The sequence below is a fragment of the Pan paniscus genome, chromosome 19 (genome assembly GCF_029289425.2).
Source record: "Pan paniscus chromosome 19, NHGRI_mPanPan1-v2.0_pri, whole genome shotgun sequence".
Taxonomy (NCBI): Eukaryota; Metazoa; Chordata; class Mammalia; order Primates; family Hominidae; genus Pan; species Pan paniscus.
Window position 1 is genome coordinate 92,782,564 of NC_073268.2, and position 27,584 is coordinate 92,810,147.

The 27,584-nt window shown below is 44.9% G+C and overlaps 2 protein-coding genes and 1 non-coding gene across 10 annotated transcripts in view; 2 read left to right on the plus strand and 1 right to left on the minus strand.

Annotated features, from left to right (window-relative positions):
- Positions 1-91: 91 nt before the first annotated feature.
- SRSF2 (serine and arginine rich splicing factor 2) lies at positions 92-3,979 on the minus strand. 5 transcript variants are annotated; one of them, XR_008621611.2, is made up of 5 exons: positions 2,782-3,965; positions 2,137-2,447; positions 1,755-1,858; positions 1,038-1,139; positions 92-539 (listed from the first exon to the last, which is right to left on the minus strand). XR_008621611.2 is itself a non-coding variant. In XM_003818296.7 (3 exons), exons 1-2 carry the CDS (start codon positions 3,141-3,143, stop codon positions 2,144-2,146), a joined length of 666 nt encoding a protein of 221 aa, XP_003818344.1. In that variant the 5' UTR covers positions 3,144-3,979; the 3' UTR covers positions 92-1,139; positions 2,137-2,143. The 5 variants fall into 5 exon arrangements, 2 of the variants coding, with proteins under 2 accessions (XP_003818344.1, XP_063455500.1); XR_010110720.1 differs by having other exon boundaries at positions 92-1,139; positions 2,782-3,979; XR_008621610.2 differs by lacking the exon at positions 1,755-1,858 and having other exon boundaries at positions 2,782-3,958.
- Positions 3,452-27,584, plus strand: part of MFSD11 (major facilitator superfamily domain containing 11) — a 42,714-nt gene continuing 18,581 nt past the window's right edge. The window contains exons 1-9 of one of the 4 annotated variants that reach the window (XM_008971578.6): positions 3,452-3,605; positions 4,266-4,432; positions 4,922-4,977; positions 6,936-7,043; positions 7,948-8,027; positions 8,156-8,252; positions 9,384-9,442; positions 10,307-10,451; positions 20,047-20,087. In XM_008971578.6, coding sequence (XP_008969826.1) covers positions 4,337-4,432; positions 4,922-4,977; positions 6,936-7,043; positions 7,948-8,027; positions 8,156-8,252; positions 9,384-9,442; positions 10,307-10,451; positions 20,047-20,087 — 682 coding nt within the window. In that variant the 5' untranslated portion in view covers positions 3,452-3,605; positions 4,266-4,336. Of the gene's footprint in view, positions 4,150-4,265; positions 4,433-4,921; positions 4,978-6,935; positions 7,044-7,947; positions 8,028-8,155; positions 8,253-9,383; positions 9,443-10,306; positions 10,452-20,046; positions 20,088-27,584 lie in introns of all 4 variants that reach the window. The other 3 variants (XM_008971575.5, XM_008971576.5, XM_008971577.6) reach the window with 3 other exon arrangements.
- On the plus strand, positions 18,924-19,027 carry LOC112437715 (U6 spliceosomal RNA). Its single transcript, XR_003026259.1, has one exon. It is a non-coding gene; the product is annotated as a U6 spliceosomal RNA (small nuclear RNA).

Consider the following 27,584-nt stretch of genomic DNA (forward strand, 5'->3'; position numbering starts at 1 on the left):
GCACTAAACATTCCACTTCCATACTATGCAGTCAGCCACAATCACAAAATAGGTCCTTCAAATAAATGGGGGAAAAAAAGACCGAGACATATTCTGAGAAAAGCTAACACCAAGAAAATGTTTTAATTAAACTACAGAAACAATGGTTATAATACAGAATATTCATAAGCGAAAAGATACACCATGTTATAAGTACTTACAAAGTTACAACCATTTGCTTCCTTAACATTTTCCATGTTAAGTTCATACATGTAGATATGATCAGATTTACCATTTTTAGGGGGAAGAGGGAAAAAAAGGTGTATTTATCATCAGCTAGATGTGCTCACTGTATGCTCCGTTATTTATATGCAAGGCCCGGGTGACTGGAAGTGCAGTTGTCAGGCATTTTAATAAACTGGACAGCCATTTGTTTCTGCACGACAAGGCATCTTTACACAGGAGCAATCGGGAGAAAACAGGAAACAGCCAAGCACTCTGCACTGCAACACGCCACCTTAACAGCTAACCAGCATTACTCAACTGCTACACAACTGCGCCTAGTGCACAAAAATACATAAGAGAAGAGATTAGAATTGTGTTTGATAAACAATCCTTTCAAAAAATCAAGTCTTTTCACCTGAAAAGTCTTTATACAAATTTGGGTTCAGATTACCATTTAGATCTGAAGGTAAATAACATATACAAATTTACACCAACTTTTGTAGGTTTTTAATTTTAAGGAATGAAGGCAATGCTGAGTCAATCTCTTGACAGCTTTAGGCTGTGTGTAATGGCTGCACACGTTTTCCTTAAAAGTCAGGAGGCCACAAATTAGGTTACCAATCTGTTTAATTTCAAACAAAAAAAGTCAGCACTATATAACAAAATGAAATTTTACCTCAAATATCCAAATCCAATAATGAAATCTGAAGTCGTTCACCTCACTAAATTACAAGAAATTTGAATAACAGCAACAAAATGGCACATAAAATGAAGTTTGCCAACTGAGGCAAAGCTTAAACAAGTAAAAAGTTAGACAAATGTTACAAAATAACCTTTTCAATAGCCAGTTGCTTGTTCCAAGGACTCTTCTTCGATGGACTGAGTATGTGGTCCTTTTTCCCCAAGTCCTCCGTTTACACTGCTTGCCGATACATCTAGGTTTGAAAAGAAAGAAGTTCAGCTTACCTTCCATTAAAGTGCACGTGGTTTCAGTTTCAGGCATGTACTTACTAAGGCTCTGGTCAAACCAGTAGGGTACAGAAATGTTCCACCCAGCCATGTTTTTAAAAGGCCCCATTAGGAAAATTTCACAAAGGCTACCATCAGCATGTACAAGTTTGAATTTACGTATTCCTGGCCAAATAACCAAGGTGAAGAAAGGTAAGGGGAAGAAAAAAAAAAGAAAAAAAAAAAGGGCTGTATCCAAACAAAAACAACTCGAGATCAGAGAATTGGTCTATATTTCATTAAGATAAATTGTTTCAAATGAAACATTTGGTAATTGAGAATACTACTTTAATATCTGAGCTACTTAGGGCCCTTTCCTTTTTAAAAAATAGGACCAAACAATTTAAGAGTTAAAGACACACTATCCTTTCCCCACCCAGTGCAATACCTGTAACTTTCTTTTGGGGTTCCAAATGTTCACTGCTTCTTATTGCAATTCTTTTGCCACATCCATTAGAATATGAAGTCCCAGTCAGTACAACAATAGTTGAACTGATTGTTTCTCTAAGAGGATAGTGCATCTTTAACATTTAAAGACAAACCTGCTCCAATACACGCCCACAGAAACTGGTCCCTGGAGGATCAGCCAAATCAGTTAAAATCTGCAATACTGGCCAATATTCTTTTATCAAACAGGAGACCGCAGCTTTAAAGGGGGAAAATGCAGACGTTGGATAAAAACAGCAAGAAATAGTCATTTTCATTAATAGGTCTCAAACAGTTTACGAAACAGCCATTATTATCTAAGCTTCATACACATCCTTTCTGCAGACCCCTCTCTTCAGTATTACTCCCAAAGGTGAGTAACCTCCGAGCAGCACTCCTAATGATAGGAGTCATTCTTACATTAACACGACTCAAAAAGACCTACCCCAAATCCCATTTATGAATTAGGGTTATGTGTCTCGGATTCCCAGACATTACCATTTTCTTAAGAGGACACCGCTCCTTCCTCTTCAGGAGACTTGGGGGGACTCTTCGATCGCGACCTGGATTTGGATTCCCTCTTGGACACTGGGGGAGGACTCCTGGACCGAGACCGGGACCTGGACCGCGAACGAGATCTGGAGACCGACGAGGACTTGGACTTGGATCTTCGCGCGGATCTGGACTTGGAGGTCGACCGAGATCGAGAACGAGTGCGGGACCGAGACTTCGAGCGGCTGTAGCGAGATCGGCTGCGAGACCTGGAACGGCTCCGACTCCGGGATCGGCTGCGGCGACGCCGCCTAGGGCTGCAGGCGGGACGAGCAAGCACAGCGGGGTTAACTCCAGGCAGCGGGGCCGGCCCCGCCCGCGCGCTCCCGCCCAGGCCGCCATTATCTCGCCGCCAGACGCCATTTCCCCAGTCGCGAGGCGGGGTCCTCCGCCCCGCGCCGCCCACACCCCGGCCACTCCCGGGTCGCAGACGGCGGAAGCTCGCGGGGCGGCCGGAGGGTCGCGAGACGCGGCGTGCACCCCCGCCCCGTCCGGGCCCGCACCACGTGCTTCGCCGCGGACCTTTGTGAGGTCGCCCGGGCCTCCCGCGCGCCCCGCCCCGCCTCCCGCGGTCCCCTCAGCCCCGTTTACCTGCGGCTCCGGCGTCCGTAGCCACCGCCCCCGTACCTGCGGGGTGGCGGTCCCCGGCGGCTGTGGTGTGAGTCCGGGGGGCGGCCGTAGCGCGCCATTTGCACCCGCAGCTCGCGGCCGTCCAGCACGGCCCCGTCCATGGCATCCATAGCGTCCTCAGCGTCGCGCTTGTCGTGAAAGCGAACGAAGGCGAAGCCGCGGGACTCCTTGGTGTAGCGGTCCCGCGGGATGTACACGTCGCCGACGCGCCCGTACTTCTCGAAGACGCGCCTCAGCGTGTCGGGCGAGGTGCGGTAGGTCAGGTTGTCCACCTTGAGGGAGGTCATACCCTCCACATCGGGAGGGGGGCGGCCGTAGCTCATGGCTCTGAGTGGCGGCCCGGAGCCCCGCGAACTGGCGCCGGCTTCCTCAGCTCTGGGCGGTGCGACGCCGCGCCTCTCAGGCAGTTGCCTTCCGCGTGGGGACACTGGGAAAGGCCTTGCCGCAGAACAGCACGGACGAGCTCCGCAGGCTGGCGCACCTGAGTAACAACTGGGCGGGCAGCCGGCCTCTGCGCCCGTTTATATCGCTCCTCACAAAATGGCGCCCGCGCCACCCGGAAATGAAATCTTCTGATTGGCCCACCGTGCCCCGCCTTGTAACGTCCTTGCCGCGCGCCCCGCCCCTACCCGAAGCGCCTGCGCACAGCCCGGCGGGCGGGCCAAAAAGCGCGGAGTCACGGCTGGAGGGAGGGGGAGCGGAATTAGCGGGCAGTTGGAAAGCCCGCGAAACGCTTTTTCCGCCTGGGAGGCCGGACGATCGCGATTGGGCAGGAGGAAGAGGAGGTGCTCCCCATCTGGGCCCCCCACCTTTTTTTCATGCCAATACTCCAAGTTCACGCCCCTTTTTTGCTCAGCCGTCAGCCCCGTCTCCGTCTGAAGAGTGCTTCTGCCCTCATTTGCCTCTCCCTGTGACCCCGGCCCCCTCAGACTCCGCTGCGTCGTCTCTCGGCCCCGTCCAGCCGTTCCTGACTGCTCTTCGCCGGAGTCCGCTTCCCAACCCCCTTTCGCCAGAGCCCGAGAGCTCCGTCGGCTCTGCGTCCTGGCGGTGGGGACTCCCCGCGGAGCGCTTGCGCGTGCCAGGCCACCCGGGACTACGTTTCCCAGCGGGCCGAGCGGCCGGCGCCGCGGCTGCGGTCAGGTGACAAGGTCGCCTGACCGCAGTGAGTCAGGCCGGGAGGGCGGGGCCGCGCCGGCTGCTGCGGCTGGCACTTGGCCCTTTAATCCCCTTCGTGGGCCCCTCAACCTGGAGCGGATAAGTTCTTGGCGCTTCTCCGGGGGTTGTGCTCTTCCGTACTCGGATCGCTTCTTAGGAATATCCTAACTGCCGGTGGGGAGCACTTCGCCCTAAACCTGGGATTCCGATCCAGGAACTGGAAGTTGACAGCTTGGCTGCCTGGCTCCTGCATCTGCCTTCTCCACTCACCATCTCATTTCTTTCTCCAGGATTGTCAGTGGCTTCGCCCCGAGGAGAGCTGACTGCCCTGGGCTGCTGCCTCCGGCAGAGCTGAGCCAAAATGTCCCCGGAATCTAAAAAGCTTTTCAACATCATTATTTTAGGAGTTGCCTTTATGTTTATGTTCACTGCCTTTCAAACTTGTGGAAATGTGGCGGTGAGTTGGAATCTGTCCTCCCTCCTTTGAAGTGCCCATCATAATGCAGTCCAGAAATGAAAATAAACGTTAATTATATCTAATAGCGCGCTTTAATTGCATCTTTTATTTTTCCCACCCAGGCTTCCTCATTTTTTATGATTAGGTTTGATTTCTTGTGTCAGACATTTCTCATGGGGGCGTTAAGCATTATCGTTTAATCTGATTTGATTAGGGGTTTGGATGTTAACCTGGTTATTTTGTTTCTTGTCTGTATTAAGCGCTTCCTTAGTACTTGGATGGTTACAGCTGCTTTTCCTCCCCCCTCCCTGTCATTGGTTTGCCTTCTGCAGTTCTGTTGTCCTTTTTCTTTTCTCATAATGGACTTCAGTATTAAGTACATTATGAACTTTTACTTTATTCTCTTGCTGAGTACTTGGAGTCACACTTCCCAAGGGTGGGAGGGAGACTGCAAAACATTTTCGTTGATTAGTTTTATCTTCCACACAGCAAACTGTCATCAGGAGCTTAAATAGGACAGATTTTCACGGCAGTGGATATACCAGGTATTGTACCGTATGATTGATTTTGCTTTATATTTGACAGTAGTTGCTTAAATCTCATCAGAATCACCAGCAATAGAATATTGTGATTGAATAAGTGGTGATTGCATTTTCTCTTCTCAGTGCCTAGACTGAGAGAACATAACAGAATAAAGCTGATGAGTTTAGGTTTCCTGTGGAATTAGGCACTAGGTTTGAAATCCTGACTCTACAAGGTATTTATTGCATTGTTATCTTAGGTAAGTGTTTCCGTGAGCCTAATTTCCTAGCTCAGACAATGCATGTAAAGCACTTGGCACAGTGCATGGCATTGAATAAGCACTCTAGTATTGTCATGATTAGAATTCCCAGTCCTAAATAGAAGATGTTGTGATTCTTGAAACATTTGGTCCTTCTGTTTTTGTAATTCATGACGATTAATATACGTATGTCAGGAGCTTTTAGATTTTTGTTAAGGTGTTTAGTCCCAATTTTACAGATGGGTAAAATGAAAAGACCTTCACAAGTCACTAGAACCTTGTGATTGGACCTGAGAATGTAATATGTACAGGTATATATACACAAACAGGTTTTTCTTTTTTAAAATTAGATTTGTTAATTGACAAATGAAAATTGCCTGTTATTTATTGTGTACAACATGTTTTGAAATATGTGCAATGGAATGGCTACATTGAGCTGTAGAAACCGTTTCTTAATTTCTCTAGAGTTAGAGATTGGATCGTGGCACTCCCCCGCCCCCCACAAACCCATAACTCATACTTGGTTCTTTTTCCCTATCCTAAGCCTTGTATGTAATACTTGAGAATGAAGGGATGTTACTGTTCATTTTTCTAAGTGATTAGTAGCACAGCTTTTTCTACTTTTTTGTCTTCATGTGTATTCTAAAGAACAAATGCGGCCGGGTGCGGGGGCTCACGCCTGTAATCCCAGCGCTTTGGGAGGCGGAGGTGGGCGGATCACGAGGTCAGGAGATCTAGACCATCCTGGCTAACACGGTGAAACCCCGTCTGTACTAAAAATACAAAAAAAAAAAAAAAATTAGCCAGGCATGGTGGTGGGCGCCTGTAATCCCAGCTACTCGGGAGGCTGAGGCAGGAGAATGGCATGAACCCGGGAAGGGGAGCTTGCAGTGAGCAGAGATTGTGCCACTGGACTCCAGCCTGGGCGACAGAGCGAGGCTCCGTCTCAAAAAACAAAAAAAAGAACAAATGCAAAAACACATTTGATATTTGAGAGATTCATAAAAGCCAAAGAATAATTTACTTTGGATTTATGAATAGTATCTAGTAAATGAATTCAGGGCCTTTGAAATGGTTTTAACCACACTTCGTACAAGACATATGTACTAGGGCTGGGTCAATAGTAACTGAGTAATAATGTTCAAGTGAGACCATTAGGTTGAGTTAAATAAATTCTGGCTTAAGCAAGTTGTAGCTCTGCGCTTGTTATTTATAGCAGAGAAATGTCATGACGCTGCCAGAGTTGTAGGCTAAGTTTGTAGGGCAGATTGGTGGACCGGGGCCTCTGGAGTCATGCAGTCCTGGCTCGACATTCACCAGCCACCCAGCTGGACTTTTGGCAAATTACTTAATCCCACTATATTTCCTTTTTCTTTTCTTTCACATGAGGATAATAACAATATCTTCCTCCTAGTGCTGTTAGAAGAGAAAATCTGTATAAGGTACTTGGCACAGTTCCTGTTACTATGACTTACCAGTATGTAAAAAATGTATTGTAGGCAGACTGATCCCAAGGCACAGTTCGTGGGCTTCAATATTTTGTACAAATGAAAACTTTTATATGGTATTGAATTGAATGATATAACTATCATAAATTCTGACTAAATAATATGAGTGTTTATTGTAAAATCTATAAACAAATGGATTTTAAACAGTGACACAGCATATAAGGGCTTTGTTCTTTTTTTTTTTTTTTTTCCCGTTTGTGTATTATGTGTGCAGCATGGCTATTATCTATGGAGTGTTCTCTGCTTCAAATTTGATTACACCGTCAGTGGTTGCCATTGTAGGACCTCAACTCTCTATGTTTGCCAGTGGTTTATTTTACAGGTAAGTAGTGTAATCTTGCACTTATTTAATCAGAACACTTTTCAGGATCTTTCAAGTAGATAGTAAACTTCACAATAATTTATAGACTTGGACTGAATAGAATATAGGTGGTATTTTACGAATTTTGGCTCAGTACTTGTTGCTCAGGGATATCATATTCTAATGTGATAGGATGTATCTATATCTGCTTTTGTTTTATTGTTAATAAAAATAGTATCCAAAAGTCTCTATGAGGGTTGAAAAGAACATTCTATGAAATAATCTTATTTTCTGTCAGTTGACTGAAAATATGTGGGGATTCAAATGAAATAACTAAATCTTTCTCTGAACTCTAGAACTATAGTTCCATGATGTGCTAAGCTTTTGGCAAAGAACACTGCAAACCTGTAAAATGTCTGATTTTGCAAATCTGAAATAATAAATTATGGGCCAGGCACAGTGGCTCACACCTGTAAATCCCAACACTTTGGGAGGCCGAGGTATTGCTTGAGCCAAGGATCACTTGGGTCCAGGAGTTCGAGACCAGCCTGGGCAACATGGTGAAACCCTTGTCTCTACCAAAAATAAAAAAAAATTAGCCGGGCGTGGTGGCACATGCCTGTAGTCCCAGCTACTTTCGAGGCTGAGGTGGGAGGATGGCTTGAGCCCAGGAGGTGGAGATTGCAGTGAGCTGTGATGGTACCACTGCACTCCAGCCTAGGCAATGGAGTGAGACCCTGTCTCAAAAAAATTAATTAATTAAGAAATGAGAAAGTTGATTGTGTCCCTTTTTTCAAAACTGGAGCGATCCTTTACAGGTTGAGTTTTAAAAGAAGAGAATGTCAGAACTGATTCCTAGAAGGCATAATTGGCATTCTATTTCAGGTATCGTTTGACTATAATACCTTGACCTGTTATATTTTAGCATGTACATTGCCGTTTTTATCCAGCCTTTCCCGTGGTCCTTCTACACAGCCTCTGTTTTCATTGGAATTGCTGCTGCTGGTAAGCATTTTGATTTTTAACTTCTCTGCTTTCTTTTCTGGGGTCTATCTAAAGGTATTATTTATGTGCTTAGTATGTGACTCTAAGTGAATTTCTTTCCCTTGATAAACTTTTGGGTTGAATTTTAGTGCTTTGGACAGCACAAGGAAACTGCCTGACAATCAATTCGGATGAGCACAGCATTGGGAGAAACAGTGGGATTTTCTGGGCACTTCTGCAGTCTAGGTAATTATCCTTTTGAGGTTCAGTCTTTCCTTTTCTTTCTTTTTTTTCTGTCATACCATTTTTTAGGTCTTTGGTTGACAATTTGGATCTTCCATGTTACGTGACTTAAGTTCTAGCTAAATGTGACATGATTCCAATTTTATAGAATCACTTGTAATAATGGCTGAGTATGGTGGCTCACTAGCTACTCAGGACTATTTATACCAATACTGAATATAGCATACTAACTTTTTTTTTTTTTTTTTTAATGAGACGTTGTCTCACACTGTCACCTGGGCTGGAGTGCAATGGCACGATCTCGGCTTACTGCAAGCTCTGCCTCCCGGATTCAAGCAATTCTCCTGCCTAAGCCTCCTGAGTAGCTGGGATTACAGGCGCCCACCACCACGCCCGGCTAATTTTTTTTGTATTTTTAGTAGAGACGGAGTTTCACTATGTTGGCCAGGCTGATCTCGAACTCCTGACCTCGTGATCCGCCCGCCTTGGGCTCCCAGAGTGTTGGGATTACAGGCGTGAACCACCGTGCCTGGCCTTAACATTTTTCTTAAGAAGAAAGCAAAACAGCTATTCTGCTCTTGACTGTTGGATTTCTGGAATCTCTTCTGAGGAATCACCCTCATGAATCGCGCCTAAAATTTTGGCCTTGACAAGGCTTAACAAATAGCAAATGTTACATTTTAAAGAGTTGTATATTAAGAAACTAGTGTGTAAGTGAATGATTCTTTCTTCAGGAAAGTATGCTAAAGAAAGTATTTGATTAGATGCAGATAACTAAATCATGGATTTTTAGAAACAGATTCTTTAAAATTTAGCTTAAGCTTATTTCCAGGGAGTCATTTCCAGAGTTGCAATAAATCACATGTTTCAAAGTGAGTCAATTCTTCTTTGAAGGGTGCCTCTGAATCAGGTTACTGTCACATGGAAGGAGACTGAATTCCATCTGGGGCAGTTAAGTTTATCAGAGTCCAGATGAAGCTGATACTTTTAAATGACCCAGGACAGGTAGATACTTTAAAAATGATGTCCTTCTCTCTCCCTCTCTTACAACAAATAATGGGAATAATTATTTTTAAAAAACTATAAATATTAAAATAATTACCCAACATCCTATCCTCCCTTTTCTTCCCCCAGCTTGTTCTTTGGAAATCTCTACATATATTTTGCCTGGCAAGGGAAAACTCAGATATCAGGTTTGTTTTATTCGCGTTGCTTTATTCAGATATGTTCAAAGCATAATAGGAGTTATATAGAAATACCCATTATTGCTTTATTCAAGCATCGTTCTCATGAACCCCGACACCTCAAGTTCTCGCAGATTTTAGCTTTTAGTAAGACTTTTCCTTGGTTTATATTATTATTATTATTTTGAGATGGAGTTTCACTCTTGTTACCCAGGCTGGAATGCAATGGTGCCATCTTGGCTCACCACAACCTCCGCCTCCCGGGTTCAAGCAGTTCTCCTGCTTCAGCCTCCCAAGTAGCTGGGATTACAGGCCTGCACCACCATCCCAGCTAATTTTGTATTTTTAGTAGAGATGGGTTTCTCCATGTTGTTCAGGCTGGTCTCAAACTCCTGACCTCAGGTGATCCGCCCTCCTCAGCCTCCCAAATTGCTGGTATTACAGGCCTAAGCCACCCCTCCCAGCCTGGTTTCTATTACTAAACTAGGATTATAGTTTATGACTATGCTTTAAGGGGCTTCTCAGGGTCTAAGGGAAGGTTATGCTGTGCATGAGCTTATGAGAATACCGCACACGAGTATGTGGTTCTCAGAAGACCTCTGAATGCTCAGTTGTTTTCTCTGGACCCTTCTTTGATTAAAAGAAGGCGATTAAGCCCTTGTGCTGTTTTTCTTTGGCTTATTCATATTTCTCTAACTGAAAGACAAAGGTGAAGGTATCCTATTTGTCTCCTTTTCCTAAGTTTTTACTGATGCATTAAAGTAAAAATGTAACGAGGAAGTGTGTTGACAGTTGTAAGCAGCCCTTGTACTGTGATACTAATTCTGGAATTGTTTGGTCGATACTATCTTGTTTCTTCTTTTTTCTCCATAGAGAGTGACCGAAGAACAGTGTTTATTGCCCTAACGGTGATTAGCCTTGTGGGGACAGTTCTGTTCTTTCTCATTCGGAAACCAGATTCTGAAAATGTCCTAGGAGAAGATGAGTCTTCTGATGACCAGGACATGGAAGTCAACGAGTAAGATGTTGGAAACATTCTATTTTATTTTAAAATAGATTTTGAGTAGATCTAGTCTAGAGATTACCAACCCGTTTAGCCCTAACTGTCCAGTACTCTCTGTAGGTTACCACAGGCAAGAAAAGGAAGAAAATAAAGGAGGAGCTGCGAGGGAGGAAGAAAAAAAAGGTCACCAGAGGAAGGGAGGTGGTGAAAAGGTGCACAGGGAATTTGAGTCTATTCCTGGCCTTGCCACTGATGTGTGTGTGACCCTGGACAGTGGCAGCAATTCCTGTCATGTCTCCAGGCCTCAGCTTTCTCACTCAATCCATATGTTTTCATGGGCAAGGAAATAGAAGGCAGTGTTGACCTTGGTTACTGTTTCTGTGATCCAGCTCTAAAGTTTTCCTGTTCTTGTGGTGTGAGTGAGTGGCAGGGCCAGTGATGGTTGTCACAGATGAACCTTGGTTATCACTAGGCTCTTGCTTATGGTGTCCGGCTCTTGCACTAACTTACATAGGCGGTTTTCCCCAGAGTGGTCCAAATAGAGGAATGAGTATACAACCCTGTGTTTTGTAAAAATTGTAAATTACCTAAGCACATTTCAGTTTCAGGTGACACTATTTAAGCATGACAGGCTAGTGATCTGCAGTATCATTTAGATTTGAGGAAGGAGAGATGAGAAATTAATCTCTGCCACCCTTGTTTTGCTTTGTTTGTGATACATTGTGAAGATTGCCTTATAGCATTTTATATATTGTTAAAACTTTCGCATTGAGCATCCCATGCTGACTTTGTAATCCAGAAAGGGCCTAAAATTGTCCAGTCATAGGAGCATTAGATGCTCCAGATTTGCAGTAAGTTTGTGTAAAGCAGAAGCAAGGCAGCGCTTTGGTCTGGATATGCTGCCATGCCCTGCTTTCTTGCTCTTTATTGTGCTTCACAGACACTGGGTTTTTTACAAATTGAAGGCTTGTGGCAACCCTGCATCGAGTAAGTCTTTCTCTCCATACCACTTTTCCAACAGCGTGTGGTCACTTTGTGTCTCTCTGTCACATTTTGGTAATTCTCACAATACTTCAAACATTTCATTCTTATGACATCTGTTATAAGATGTGATCGGTAATCTTTGATGTTACTATTGCAATTGTTTTGGGGCACCACAAACCAGATCCATATAAGGTGGTGAACTTAATTGATAAATGTTGTGTGTGTTCTGACTGTTCCACTGCAGGCCATCCCCCATCTCCCTCCCTCTTCTCCTGAGACACAGCAATATTGAAATTAGGCCAGTTAATGACCCTACAATAGCCTCTATGTGTTAAAGTGAAAGGAAGACATGCATGTCTCTCACTTTATTATTTACTTATTTATTTATTTTGAGATGGAGTCTCACTCTGTCACCCAAGCTGGAGTGCAGTGGCATGATCTCGGCTCACTGCAGCCTCTGCCTCAGCCTCCCAAGTAGCTGGGATTACAGGCATGCACCACCACACCCGGCTAATGACTAATCAAGAAATGACTAAGCTTAGCAAGGAAGACATGTAGAAAGCTGAGACAGGCTGAAAGCTATGCCTCTTGTGCCAAACAGCCAAGTTGTGAATGCAAAGGAAAAGTTTTTGAAGGGACTCAAAAGAGCTACTCCAGGGAACACACGAATGATAAGAAAGTGAAACAGCCTTATTGCTGATACGGAGAAAGTTTTAGTGGTCTGGATAGAAGATCAAACCAGCCACAACATTCTCTGAAGCCTAATCCAGAGCAAGTCCCTCTCTTCAATTCTGTGAAGGCTGAGAGACGTGAGGAATCTTTAGAAGAAAAATTTGAAGCTAGCAGAGGTTGGTTCTGAGGATCAAGGAAAGAAACCATCTCCATGACATAAAAGTGCAAGGTGAAACAGCAAGTGCTGCTGGAGAAGCTGCAGCAAGTTATCCAGAAGATCTGACCATTATAATTGACAAACGTAGCTGCACTAAACAACAGGTTTTCAATGTAGACCAAACAGTCTTACATTAAAAGATGCCATCTAGGAATTTTATAGCTAGAGAGAAGTTAATGCCTGGCTTTAAACCTTCAAAGAACAGGCCGACTCTTGTTAGGGGATAATGCAGCTAATGACTTGAAGTTGAAGCCAGTGCTCATTTACCATTCCAGAAACCCTATGACCCTTAAGAATCATGCTTAATCTACTCTGCCTGGGCTCTAGAAATGCAGTGACAAAGCCTGGATGGTAGCACATTTGTTTACGGCATGGCTCATTGACTATTTTAAGCCCACTGTTGAGACCTACTGCTCAGAAGAAAAGGTTCCTCTCAAAATATTACTGCTTATTGACAATGTACCTGATCAGCCAAGTGCTTTGTTGGAGGTGTACAAGGAGATGAATGTTGTTTTCATGCCTTCTAACAACATTTGTTCTGCAGCCCCTGGATCAAGGAGTAATTTCCATTTTTTTTTTTTTGAGACAAAGTCTTGCTCTGTCACCCAGGCTGAAGTGCAGTGGCGGGATCTCGGCTCACTGCAACCTCTGCCTCCCGGGTTCAAGAGATTCTCCTGCCTCAGCCTCCTCAGTAACTGGCATTACAGGCGTGCGCCACCATGCCTGGCTAATTTCAACTTTCAAGTCTTATTGTTTAAGAAATACATTTCATGAGGATATAGCTGCCATAGATAATGATTCTTCAGATCTAAGCAAAGTAAATTGTAAACCTTTTGAGAAGGAGTCATCATTCTAGGTAGGTCACATTAAGAACATCTGTGCCTGGGGCTGGGTACAGTGACTCACGCCTGTAATCCCAGCACTTTGGGAGGCTGAGGCAGGTGGATTGTTTGGGCTTAGGAGTTTGAGACCAGACGGGGCAACATGGTGAAACTTTTTTTTTTTTTGAGATGGAGTCTCACTTTGTCATCCAGGCTGGAGTGCAATGGCGTAGTCTTGGCTCACTGCAACCTCTGCCTCCCAGGTTCAAGTGATTCTTCCGCCTCAGCCTCCCGAGTAGCTGGGACTACAGGCGCATGCCACCATACCCGGCTAATCTTTGTATTTTTAGTAGAGACGGGGCTTCACTATGTTGGGCAGGCTGGTCTCGAACTCCTGACCTCATGATCCACCCGCCTTGGCCTCCCAAAGTGCTGGGATTACAGGCGTGAGCCACCACGCCTGGCAAAACATTTTGTTTTAAAGCACAAACCAGTAGTTACTGGAGAAGGAGTCTGTGAAGGTGAATACCACAAATTCCATGAAAACTGATCCCCCATTCAGCCAGCACATGTTTGGTGTTGGTCCTAGAGAACAAATGCCGCCCATCCCTGTTTTCAAGGAACTGCCAAGTTGGGGAGGTGGATGAGGGGTTCTGTAACTGTGAGCTGGCGTTCTTCTAGAAATACTGCTCAGCCTTTGTAGCATTCTCTCTTCCTGAATCGTCTCCTAAATTTGGAGCTTCTGTGTCTTTGTTCTACAAATAGCACAGACTTGTGGCAGCCCTCTTCTATGCCTGAGGGATATAGGCGTGAACAAGACAGATAAGTCCTTGTTCTTACGGGACTTAATTTTAGAGGGGGTGGTAGACAATGCACGTGTAAGAAAATAGCAAAGTGAGTGTTAGGAAGACTGTGAAAGAGGGGGAGAGTGGGGGGAGGGGGGAGAGTGGGGGGGAGGGGGGAGAGTGGGGGGGAGATGGGGGTGGAGAGTGGGGTGGCTCCCTGAGACCTGCCTGGTGAGACATGAAGGTCAGCGGGTGGCCTTTGCCAAAGCCAGGCAGTGGGAAGGGCGTGGTGGGCTCTGGGCTCCAAGAAGGAAGAAGTGGAAGCAGTAGACAGGGTCAGGTTATGTAAGCCAAGATAGGTTTGTGTTTTCTTCTTAGTGTGATTAGAAGCTGTTGAGGGTATAAGTAGAATTCTGTTTTAAAGGTTCCCACCTAAAGGCCTCACAGAAAAAGATTTGAAGAGCTCCAAAGAGACAGCTCTGTCTTCTGGCTAGGCACAGTGGCTCCTGCCTGTAATCCCAGCACCTTGGGAGGCTGAGGCAAGAAGATCGCTTGAGCCCTGTTTGAAATCAGCCTGGGCAACATAGCAAGACCTAGTCTCTACTTAAAAAAAAAAAAAAAATGAGCCAGGTGTGGTGGTGCACGCCTGTAGTCCCAGCTACTTGAGAGGCCGAGGTAGGGGGAAGCTTCAGCAAAGGGATTCAAGGTTGCAGTGAGCTGTGGTCACGCCGCTGCACTCCAGCATGGGCAACAGAGCAAGACCCTGTCTTAAAAAAAAAAATCTGTCCTCTATCTCAAGTGCATAATTTGCATCTCTGAGGACTTATTAGCTGGGTGATCTCTGGGTGTTTCTTCATTGGCAGTTACTTCTATCCTCCTTCTCCCCTCCTCCCTGTATTCTTTCCTTCCTCTCTTCTTTCCTCCCTCTATCCTTTCACTTCTTACCTTCCTGCATTCATCCTTTCTTTCCCTTCCCTCTCTCCCACCCTCCCTTCCTCTCTCCCTTCTTTTCTTCCTTCCCCTATATTTGAGGTTCTCTGATATTCCAAGCATTGTGCTAAATAAAACAGAAGTTTGTGCATTCATGGAGCTTACTTTCTAGTTGGTGACAGAGAGAAAAGAAACAGGCAGGTTTTAAAAATAGCTTTATTGAGATATAACTCATATACTGTATAATTCACCCATCTAAAGTATACACTTCAGTGCTTTTGAGTATATTCACCGAGTTGTGCGTCCATCATTGAAACCAATTTTAGAATATTTTATGAATACTTTTATTACCCCAAAAAGGAGCCACAGGATGAATGTGATGGCCCATGCTTGGCCTGTGGTTCCTTTTCCAGGTAATAAAAATCATAGCACTTTGGGAGGCCGAGACAGGCGGATTGCTTGAGCCCAGGAATTTGAGATTAGCCTGAGCAACATGGCGAAACACCATCTCTACCAAAAAAAATACAAAAATTAATCAGGCATGGTGGCGCATGTCTGTGCTCCCAGCTACTTGAGAGACTGAGGTGGGAGAATTGCTTACGCCCAGGACGCGGAGGTTGCAGTGAGCCAAGATAATCACACCACCACACTCCAGCCTGGGTGACAGGGAGAGACCCTGTCTCAAAAAAAAAAAAAAAGAAGAAGAAGGAACAATGTATGCTGTAACCGATCTCCATATGGTTCTTGAAATAAAAAAATAAAGCAGGCTGGGCACGGTGACTTACGCCTGTAATTCCAGCACTTTGGGAGGCCGAGGTGGGCGCATCACGAGGTCAGGAGATCGAGACCATCCTGGCCAACATGGTGAAACTCCGTCTCTACTAAAAATACAAAAATTAGCCTGGTGTGGTGGTGTGTGCCTGTAATCCCAGCTACTCAGGAGGCTGAGGTAGGAGAATCGCTTGAACCAGGGAGTTGGAGGTTGCAGTGAGCCAAGATTGCACCGCAGCACTCTAGCCTGGGCGATAGAGTGAGACTCCTTCTCAAAAAAAAAAAAAAAGCAGAGAAGCAATAGAGAAATATGAGGGTGGGAGGTGGAAGGGGAGCTGTTGCAGTTACAGAGTTGGGAAGGCTGAGAAAGTAACATTTAAGTCAGGGCCTGAAAGAGGTGAGCCAGGTGTGGCTTTTACCCGGAGTGGGATGGTAAGCCTTTGGAGGGTTCCAGAGAGGATTGACAGTGATCTAACTTAAATGGTAAATAACTCACTGAATTAAATTGGAAGTGATTTGCAGCTGAATTATTGTATTTTAGTGGTCTGTAGAGTATAAATCAGTTAATTGGGGCCTGAAGGGTAAAATATTGGAATCCTACATGGGATCCTATCCAAGTATAAAATGAGGGTACTACCAATTAATGGCGTCTAAATAGTATTTGCTTCCGGGCAAGGCATGAGTTTTATGATGAGGAAAAAAGTTTTCTTGCTGGTTAGAGCACACTATTTTTTTGTGTGTTAGTAATTTTTTTTTTTTTTTTTTTTTTGAGACAGAGTCTCACTCTGTCACCCAGGCTGGAGTGCAGTGGTGCGAACTCGGCTCCGCCTCCCGGGTGCACGCCATTCTCCTGTCTCAGCCTCCTGAGTAGCTGGGACTACAGGCGCCTGCCACACGCCCGGCTAATTTTTTGTATTTTTAGTAGAGACTGAGTTTCACCGTGTTAGCCAGGATGGTCTCGATCTCCTGACCTCGTGATCCGCCCACCTCGGCCTCCCAAAGTGCTGGGATTACAGGCGTGAGCCACCGCGCCCGGCCGTGCTTTAGAAATTTTTTAACTTAATTGGATCACCATTAGATTCCTTTTATTTCTTAAGTTAACAAGATCTTCTTTACATTACTTTTTTTGGTAAAAATGCCATTTAGAGATAAAGGAGTAGACTTGGCTATTAGGATAGGAAATGTAATCTTTTTTTTTTTTGATACGGAGTCTCGCTCTCTCACCCAGGCTGGAGTGCAGTGACACGGTCTAGGCTCACTGAAACCTCCGCCTTCCATGTTCAAGTGATTCTGCTGCCTCGGCCTCCCAAGTAGCTGGGATTACAGGCACCTGCCACACCTGGCTAATTTTTGTATTTTTAGTAGAGATGGGGTTTCACCATGTTGGCCAGGCTGGTCTCAAACTCCTTACCTCAAGTGATCCACCCGCCTTGGCCTCCCAGAGTGCTGGGATTACAGGATAGAAATGTAATCTTTTAAAAATCTTTTGGCTGGGCGCAGTGGCTCACACCTGTAATCCCAGCACTTTGGGAGGCCGAGGCGGGCGGATCACAAGGTCAGGAGATCGAGACTATCCTGGCTAACACAGTGAAACCCGTCTCTACTAAAAATACAAAAAAATTAGCCGGGCGTAGTGGCGGGCGCCTGTAGTCCCAGCTACTTGGGAGGCTGAGGCAGGAGAATGGCGTGAACCCGGGAGGTGGAGATTGTAATGAGCCGAGATCGCGCCACTGCACTCCAGTCTGGGTGACAGAGCGAGATATTGTCTTAAGAAAAAAAAAAAAAATCTTTCTAGGATGGGTGTGGTGGTTCACGCCTGTAATCCCAACACTTTGGGAGGCTGAAGTCAGAGGATCACTGAGCCCAGAGTTCCAGACCAGCCTGGCAACCTTGTGGAATCCTGTCTCTGCAAAAATTTAAAAATCATGCCTGTCTCTACAGGCATGGTGGTGCATGCCTGTAGTCCCAGTTACTCGGGAGGCTGAGGCAGGAGGATCACTTGAGCCCAGGAGGTCAAGGCTACACTGAGCCATGATTGTGCCAGTGCATTCCAGCCTGATGACAGAGCAAGACTTGGTCTCAAAAAAAAAAAAAGGAAAAAGAAAAATCTTTAAAAATTCAGGAAAAAATATTTTTTAAAAACTTTCTTATAATCTTATTAACAATTATGCTTAACTTGCATTATCTTATTTAATTCCCATGGGTAAGTCGTAGCATCCCTATTTGATGAATGAGGAAATAATACTTGGAGAAATGAAGTCACTTGTCTAAAATCACACAACTAATTAGCAGCAAAGCCAGGCCTCTGACTCCAAAGCCCTTGTTTCAACCAGTAGATCATTGTGCGTCCCAGCCATGTCACAAGGAGGGCATTCATGATTCTGAAGAGTGTTATTGAATATGATTCTAGTATAATTAAAAACTTATTTCTCCAAAGGAATCATGGAAATGTCTGCTTTGTGAAAATTGCAGATTAATGAAAGCAAATGGTATCAATAAGAACTCTGCCATCCTCAGTATTATAGCTTAGGCGTGTTGTTGCTCAGTCCTCAGACAGCTGCAGTTGCTCTGTATATCACCTTATATAACCCACTTCCGTTTCCCATTGAAGAGAAAATGAGGCATAGGATGTACAATGATCTAATGTTAGGCACTTCCTTGACTTCATCAATCTTGGTGGATGAATAAGAAAAATACGTTTTAAGCTTTGGAGCATGATTTCAAGCACTCAGTAGTGTTTCGGCAGTAGTCTTGGTAAACTGGAAAAGTCAGGGATTTTTTTTTTTTTTTTGAGATGGAGTCTTGCTCTGTTGCCCAGGCTGGGGAGTGCAGTGGCGTGATCTCGGTTCACTGCAACCTCCGCCTCCTGGGTTCAAGCGATTCTCATGTCAGCCTCCTGAGTAGCTGAGATTACAGGGGTGCACCACCACACCCTGCTAAATTTTTTTGTATTTTTAGTAGAGATAGGGTTTCGCCATGTTGGCCAGGCTGATCTGAAACTCCTGACCTCAAGTAATCCGCCCTCAAGTGATCAGCCCGCCTTGGCCTCCCAAAGTGCTGGGATTCCAGGCGTGAGCCACCACACCCTGCCCAAGTCTGTGATTTGACCTGCCTTGTATGGATAAATAAAATTGCAGGTTGCAACGAAGACCCACCTCTCTCAGCAGGGCAGGAGATAGGCATGAATCCTTGCCTTGGTAATCTTCCTGAGGTAAATATTAGTACAGATTTTAAAATAACCTTCCCTTTTAAAACCTGAGATTTGATGACATTGTTGGTATAGAAACATATAACATATAAAAATCTTGTGCTCACTTCGGCAGCACAAATACTAAAATTGGAACAATACAGAGATTAGCATGGCCCCTGCGCAAGGATGACATGCAAATTTGTGAAGTGTTCCATATTTAAAAAAAAAAAAAATCTTGTCACATGTTGGTTACAGGACATCCAGTTCCCAAAAACACTTCATCAGAAAGCACATAGCAGTCGTCACCTGTCAGTGCTTGAATTTTGATGTGAAGCCAATCGAGAGTTCAGTACCTGTCAAAGTCTCTTGGTTCTCGATACCCAAACAGTCATAGCAGCAAGGAGATGAATGAAAGCTAACTTCAAGAAAGCCTTCATGATACCACATCCAAAGCAACCACCTCTCAGGATGCAGAAAATAACAAAAGTCTCCGATGGGTTTTAATGCCAAAGAACTTATTTTTCATAGTAAGGGCGGTAGAAAATTGAGTACTCACAGATTATTTTCACAGTTTGAAGGTAACAGGATAGGCCGGGTGTGGTGGCTCATGCCTGGAATCCCAGCACTTCAGGATGCTGAGGCAGGTGGATCACTTGAGCTCAGAAGTTCAAGACCAGTCTGGCAACATGGTGAGACCCCGTCTCTACCAAAACTACAAAAAATTAGCTGGGTGTGGTGGGACCCACCTGTAATCCCAGCTACTCAAGAGGCTGAGGTGGGAGGATGGCTGGTGGGGGATCACCTGAGCCTGCGAGGTGGGGGTTGCAGTGAGCTGAGATTGCATCACAGCACTCCAGCCTGGGAGGTGGAGTGCGACCCTGTCTCAAAAAAAAAAAAAAGAAGAAAGAAAGAAAGTGAAAGTAACAGGATAGAAGGTATTTCTGTACTGCCTGAAGTATCATTTCTGAGAAAGACGTGCATAAACATGTACAATAAGTGTAATCTGAAAGAATAGTCTTCCATAGTTGATAGAGAGGTGCCCAGGTGGGACTTTAAACACCTGCAGCGAGGGTGTGGCCATGAGGGACACCCTGAGGCAAGGAGCATTCGAGTCACTGGAAATGCATCTCAGACCTGGTATAGGACAGGGTTTTTACGAATGTAAATGAAAATGTGATCATATTTTTGTTCTTTTATTTTCAAAAAGATAAAACTTATTTTTTACATTTTATTTTCTCAGGTCTGCCCAGAACAATCTGACAAAGGCAGTAGATGCTTTTAGTAAGTATTTTCTGTATCTGAAATGCAAGAACTGTTCAGGAACAACTTCGGCATTTGCCTTTCCCCTATTCCCTGGTAACTTTGGATTGATGACACCCCAGGGTTTGCATTTTTCCAGGTATGCTGCTCTGAAATATATTGATCTTCCTTATCAACATCTCTCTAACATGGGGGTTGTGAGGGATGGATGATGGTATGACTGCCCACCTGCCCAGGTGTGTGAGGGAGGTGGAAAGAGGCTGCATAGCACTCAGGTTCTCCCTGAAGTTGAGAGTCTCCTGGGATTTTTGCAGGGTAATTAAGAGCAGATTGTGGCTGTGTGCAGTGACTCACGCCTGTAATCTCAGCACTTTGGGAGTCCAAGGCAGGCGGATCACCTGAGGTCGGGAGTTCAAGACCAGCCTGGCCAACATGGCGAAACCTCTTTTCTACTAAAAATATAAAAAATTTGCCGGGCGTGGTGGCATGCACCTGTAGTCCCAGCTACTCAGGAGGCTGAGGCAGGAGAATTGCTTGAACCTGGGAGGTGGAGGTTGTAGTAAGCCGAGATTGCCCCACTGCACTTCAGCCTGGGTGGCAGAGGGAGACTCCACCTCAAAAAAAAAAAAAAAAAAGAGCAGATTGCTTGCTACTTCTTGGAGCAAGGCAGTAGCTCCAGTGACCCAGAAGGTAGTAAGAATAATCATGTTCATGCATTGAGAAGTCTTCCTGGCCAAAGACTCTGCTGAATTCTTTGTTTTTTACTCTATGTAATTCTCACAATTCTACGAGTATTATATAATACACACCTATCATTGTCTCAGTTTAACAGAACAGAAAACTGAGGCTTAGAGAAATTAAATAATTTAAGGGCCAGGCATGGTGGCTCACACCTGTAATGCCAGCACTTTGGGAGGTCATGGTGAGTGGATCACTTGAGGTCAGGAGTTTGAGACCAGCCAGGCCAACATGGCGAAACCCCATCTCTACTAAAAGTACAAAATTAGTCGGGTGTGGTGGCGGGCGCCTGTGGTCCCAGCTATTTGGGAGACTGAGGCAAGAGAATTGCTTGAACCCAGGAGGTGGAGGTTGCACTGAGCTGATATCACGCCACTGCACTCCAGCCTGGGCAGCTGTGAGACTGTCTCAAAAAAAAAAAAAAAAATTAAATAATTTACCCAAGGTCAACCAGTTAGTAGGTGGCTGAATTGGGATTTGAGCCAGATTCTCTTAATTTCCTTCAGAAACTTCCAGTGAGTCCCTTTTGCTTCTGCCTATGGCTCTCTCAGCTTCTTTGTCTTCTCAGGAGAGGGAATCTGACTGGGGCAGTTATTCTCAAGAAGAGAGCAGCCTTTTGAGACCATGTGTATTCATTAAGCCTATTGTAGGCCACAGGGCATTAATGACATGTGGCCCTTATGGCCCTTGAGTACTTATGATTAGTTTCTAGGTTGCCTTGGGCTGGAGTGCAGATTCTTGATCTAATCAGCCATGGCCTGGCTCAAATGACACAAAGCTTGTTAACTCTTGGCCAGAAATGCCTGTAGCTTGTTTTTTTAGAAAAGGTCTATGAGCATGGGAGTCTGAGCCTTCTATACGTAGTATATTGTTTCAGGAATATATTCGTAGTTTTTTACATATATATGTGTGTATGTATATGTATCTATGTATATATGTGTGTATATATATGTATATATGTGTGTATGTATATATGTACGTGTGCGTGTGTGTGTGTATATATATATATATATATATTTTTTTTTTTTTTTGAGATGGAGTTTTGCTCTTGTAGCCCAGACTGGAATGCAATGGCGCGATCTCAGCTCACCACAACCTCCACCTCCCGGGTTCAAGCAATTCTCCGCCTCAGCCTCCCAAGTAGCTGGGATTACTGTCATGTGCCACCACACCTGGCTAATTTTTGTATTTTTAGTAGAGACGGGATTTCTCCACGTTGGTTAGGCTGGTCTCAAACTCCCGACCTCAGGTGATCCACCCGCCTTGGCCTCCCAAACTGCTGGGATTACAGGCATGAACCACTGCACCCAGCGTTTTTTTTTTTTTTTTTTTTTTGAAACAGAGTCATGCTCTGTTGCCCAGGCTGGAGTGCACGGGCACCATCTTGGCTCACTGCAACCTCTGCCTCCCGGATTCAAGTGATTCTCCTGCCTCAGCCTCCTGAGTAACTGGGACTACAGGCACGTGCCACCACACCCAGCTAATTTTTGCATTTTTTAGTAGAGATGGTTTCTCCATTTTGGCCAGGCTGGTCTCAAACTCCTGACCTCAAGTGATCCACCCGCCTCGGCCTCCCAGAGTGCTGGGATTATAGGCGTGAGCCACCACACCTGGCTGGGGAATGCATTTATAATTATAAATTGAGCCACACGTGATAATTAAAAGGATCATACTCCAACTCCCTTAGCAAGGTAGGAGGTCAATCACTGTCAAAAGTTTGGCTTTCCTCTTTGCAGGCCTAGAAACTTGTCTGTCAGAATACCCATTATTAGGCCGGGTGCAGTGGCTCATGCCTGTAATGCCATCACTTTGGGAGGCTGAGGTGGGAGGATCACTTGAGGTCCGGCATTCAAGACCAGCCTGACCAACATGGTGAAACCCATCTCTACTGAAAATACAAAAATTAGCCAGGCATGGTGGCGGGTGCCTGTAATCCCAGCTACTCAGGAGGCTGAGGCTGGAGAATTGCTTGAGCCTAGGAGGCGGAGGTTGCAGTGAGCCGAGATTGCACCGCTGCACTCCAGCCTGGGCGACAGAGTGAGACTCCATCTCAGAAAAAAAAAAAAAAGAATACCCATTATTGATCACAGAGGCCAGAGGGGAAAAGGACTCAAGCTAAACTCATAGAAATGGCAATCTAACCATTTTTTATGGCACTTGACATTTCTTAGTGAGCCCTTTCATGGATATTTCCTTCTTGTTGTCAGCAGGCTAGAAAGCCACATTGGCTTACTTGGTGAGATCGGAGTCGTTAAAGGGAGGTAGATGACCTGGCTTATGGGATGGTGTCCCCAGCCATGGTGAGGCTGCTCCATCATAGATCCCCCTCTGGCTGTCTGTTAATGTTAACCAGATTCAGGACATCTCACCTAGACAGTTGGACAGACTTTGCCTGAACTCTGTCTGTAAAAGGAAGCACTGACACATTTTGGGCCACATGCTTTGCATTACGGAGCTGGTCAGTTACTTGATAGGATTGATTTGTCATAGGATATTGGGCTGTCAGGTTTGAAAAGGGAGAAGGTATGGCACGTAGGGTGCTGCAGGGAAAGTAGACTCAGGGGCCAGTTCCTGGGCAATTGGGGCACAACAGGAAGTCGTGAGGTGGCAAGGGAGCCAGAGGCACAGGGAGAGAGGGAGAATGAATGGCAAGGCTTCATGTGGCCTGTGTGTGGCCAGTGCTTCATTTATTAATTAATCATGACATTCCTGTGGTTGGGGCTGTGATGAATGTTGTACAGAGAAGGTTCCTACATACTATCTAAAAGCACTTACTTCCTGAACTGAATTTATACATTTAGTGTGCTTCTAAAATATGTTTGTAAAGTTTTTAAACATTGATTTTTTGATCTTGAGGAAACAATGCTAAAGTTCATCTGCTAGGATGAATGTCTGAAAACAGCCAAGAAAATGTTCTCAGGCCAGGCGCGGTGGCTCATGCCTGTAATCCCAGCACTTTGGGAGGTTGAGGCGGGTGGATCACAAGGTCAGGAGTTCAAGACCAACCTGGCCAGGATGGTGAAACCCTGTCTGTACTAAAAATACAAAAAAATTAGCTGGGCATGGTGGTGGGTGCCTGTAATCTCAGCTATTTGGGAGGCTGAGGCAGAGAATTGCTTGAACCCAAGAGGCGGAGGTTGCAGTGAGCCAAGATCGCACCACTGTACTCCAGCCTGGGTGACAGAGCGAGACTGTGTCTCAAAAAAAAAAAAAATGTTCTCAAAGAAGGCAAGAGACTTATCCTAGTAAACACTAAAACCTATTATAGATTCATTTGCAAACATCAGAATAGCAAGACCAATAAAACAAAGTCTAGAATCAGGCCCATGCTCATAGAGGAATATAGGATACAATAAAAGTGGGTCTTAAGCAAGGTTACATAGCTGACTGCATAGAAAAATAATATAGATCCATACTTCACTTTATAAAGTAATTGAGGCTGGGCACAGTGGTTCATGCCTGTAATACCAGCACTTTGGGAAGCCAAGGTGATGGGGGGATTGCTTGAGCCCAGGAGTTTGAGACTAGTCTGGGCAACATGATGCACCTCTCTCTCTACAAAAAGTACAAAAATTAGCTGGGTTTTGGGGCATGCACTTGCAGCCCCAGCTACTTGGGAGGCTGAGGTGGAAGGATTGCTTGGGCCCTGGAGGTCAAGGCTGCAGTAAACAGTGATGGCGCCACTGCACTCCAGCGTGGGCACAGAGCGAGACCAGGTCTCAAAAAAAAAAAAAAAAAAAAGTGATTGAAGAAAATAAATGTAAAACTTCAGTCAACACAACCTAACAAACTTGAAACAGCAAGGAAAATCTGGGGAAAATATTTGCAATATGTGATAAAGAGCTGTTATGAACCAATAAGAAAAGTATAAACACTCCAGTAGAAAATAGGCATTTTAAAAATATGGAAAAAATTGTTACAACTTAAGTGTAATTGACCCTTGAACAGTGTGGGGCATGGACACTACATTCCACACACCCCTAGCCCCCACACACAGTTGAAAATACACATATAACTTTTGACTCCCTCAAAACTTAACTAAGGTCACTGTTCACCGGAAGCCTTACTGATAACATAAACAGTTGATTAACACAAATTTTGAGTCAGGCACAGTGGCTCACACCTGTAATACCAGCACTTTGGGAGGCCAAAGTTGGGAGGATCACTTGGCTCAGGAGTTCGAGACCAGCCTAAGCAACATAGTGAGGCCTTATCTCTACTAAAAATTAAAAAAAAAAAAAATTAGCTGGGAATGGTGGCACATCCCAGCTATTAATACTTGGAGGGCTGAGGCAGGAGAATCAGTTGAGCCTGGGAGATTGAGGCTGCAGAGAATTATGATCACACCACTGCATTCCAGCCTGGGTGACAGAGCAAGAACTTGTCCCAGAAAAATAAAATAAAATAAAATATATTTCTTTTTCTTTTTTTTTTTGAGATGGACTGGCACTCTGTCACCCAGGCTGGAGTGCAGTGGTTCTATCTCAGCTCACTACAATCTCCGCCTCCTGGGTTCAAGTGATTCTCCTGCCTCAATCCCCCGAGTAGCTGGGATTACAGGTGCCTGACACCACGCCTAGCTAAATTTTTTGTATTTTTCTTTTTCTTTTTTTTTTTTTTTGAGATGGAGTCTGGCTCTGTCACCCAGGCTGGAGTGCAGTGGCGCGATCTCAGCTCACTGCAACCTCCGCCCCCCAGGTTTAAGCGATTCTCCTGCCTCAGCCTCCTGAGTAGCAGGGACTACAGGTATGTAACACCATGCCTGGCTAATGTTTTTTTGTATTTTTGCTAGAGATGGGGTTTCACCGTGTTAACCAGGATGGTCTCGATCTCCTGATCTCGTGATCCGCCTACCTTGGCCTCCCAAAGTGCTGGGATTACAGGTGTGAGCCACCGTGACCGGCCATTTTTTTTTTTTTTTTGTATTTTTAGTAGAGATGGAGTTTCACCATGTTGGCCAGACTGGTTTTGAACTCCTGACCTCAAGTGATCCACCCACCCGGCCTCCCAAAGTGCTGGGATTACAGGCATGAGCCACACATATTTTCTATACGTATTATATACTGTAGACTTACAATAAAGTCAGCTAGAGAAAAGAAAATATTAAGAAAATCGTAAGGAGACTGGGCATGGTGGCTCATGCCTGTAATTTCAGCACTTTGGGAGGCTGAGGCTGGCAGATCACCTAAGGTCAGGAGTTCGAGACCAGCCTGGCCAACATGGCGAAACTCCGTCTCTACTAAAAATACAAAAATTAGCCAGGCGTGGTGGCTGGCGCCTATAATCCCAGCTACTCGGGAGGCTGAGGCAGGAGAATTGCTTGAACCCTGGGGTGGGGGTGGTGGCGGGGCAGAGGTTGCAGTGAGCCATGCCACTTCACTCCAGCCTGGGCAAAAGAGCTAAACTCTGTCTCAAAAAAAAAAAAAAAAAAAAAGAAAATTGTAAGGAAGAGAAACTATATTTGCTGTTCGTTGAGTGGAAGTGGATCATCTGGATCTTCATCCTCATCATCACATTGAGAAGGAGGAGGAGGGAGGGGGTTGGTCTTGCTGTCTTGGTTGGCAGAGGCAGAAGAAAGTCTGCACAGAAGTGGACCCCTGAAGTTCAAACCCATGTTGTTCAAGGGTCAACTATGTAAGTAAAGTGCAAATTAGAAGCAGTTTTCTTTCTTTTTTTTTTTTTAAAACGGAGTCTCAGGAGTTTTGCTCTTGTCACCCAGGCTGGAGTGCAGTGGTGCGATCTCGGCTCACTGCAACCTCCACCTCTTGGGTTCAAGGGATTCTCCTGCCTCAGGCTCCTGAGTAGCTGGGATTACAGGTGAATGCCACCACACCTGGCTAATTTTTGTATTTTTAGTAGAAGTGGGGTTTTGTTATGTTGGCCAGGCTAGTCTTGAACTCCTGACCTCAGGTGATCTGTTCACCTTCGCCTCCCAAAGTGCTGGGTTATAGGCGTGAGCCACTGTGCCTGGCCAGGAACAGTTTCTATCGGATTTCAAAAGATAAAACATAATTCTCAATATTATGGGCGGGGGGACAGGTAATTATATGCATAAGACTACATTGCTGGCCGGGCGCAGTGGCTCACGCCTGTAATCCCAGCACTTTGAGAGGCCGAGGTGGGCGGATCATGAGGTCAGGAGTTCGAGACCAGCCTAGCCAACATGGCAAAACCCCATCTCTACTAAAAATACAAAAATTAGCCACGCATGGTGGTGAGTGCCTGTAATCCCAGCTACTCAGGAGGCTGAGGCGGGAGAATCGCTTGAACCTGGGAGACAGAGATTGCAGTGAGCCGAGATCGTGCTGTTGCGCTGCAGCCTGGGTGACAAGAGCAAGACTCCATCCTGGGGAAGACTACATTGCTGATATATACTTGTAGTACTTTATAAAAAGTGATTTGTCATTAGGTATCAAAAGGGATAAAAATGTTTATAACCTTTGCCCCAGTGGAATAACCAATTTCACTAATAAGATTATCCTCAGGAAATAATTAAATATTGTGGCAAGATCTAGCTACTAAGATGTTTATAGCAGTGAGATACTGGAAATAAGTATTCAACTGTTAGACATTAGTACATCTATATAATAGATTACCCTAGCCATAAAAATTATCTCTGTGAATGTTCAAAAAATTCTGCTGTATATTATGTGAAAACAGATGATAAAATAGAGAATATATAGTAGAATTTGTTTTTGTAAAAAATGCATAGAAAAAGACTGGAAGGAGATTCATTAAGGTGTTAGATTCTGCTTTTTAAAATAGAGATATAATTCATAT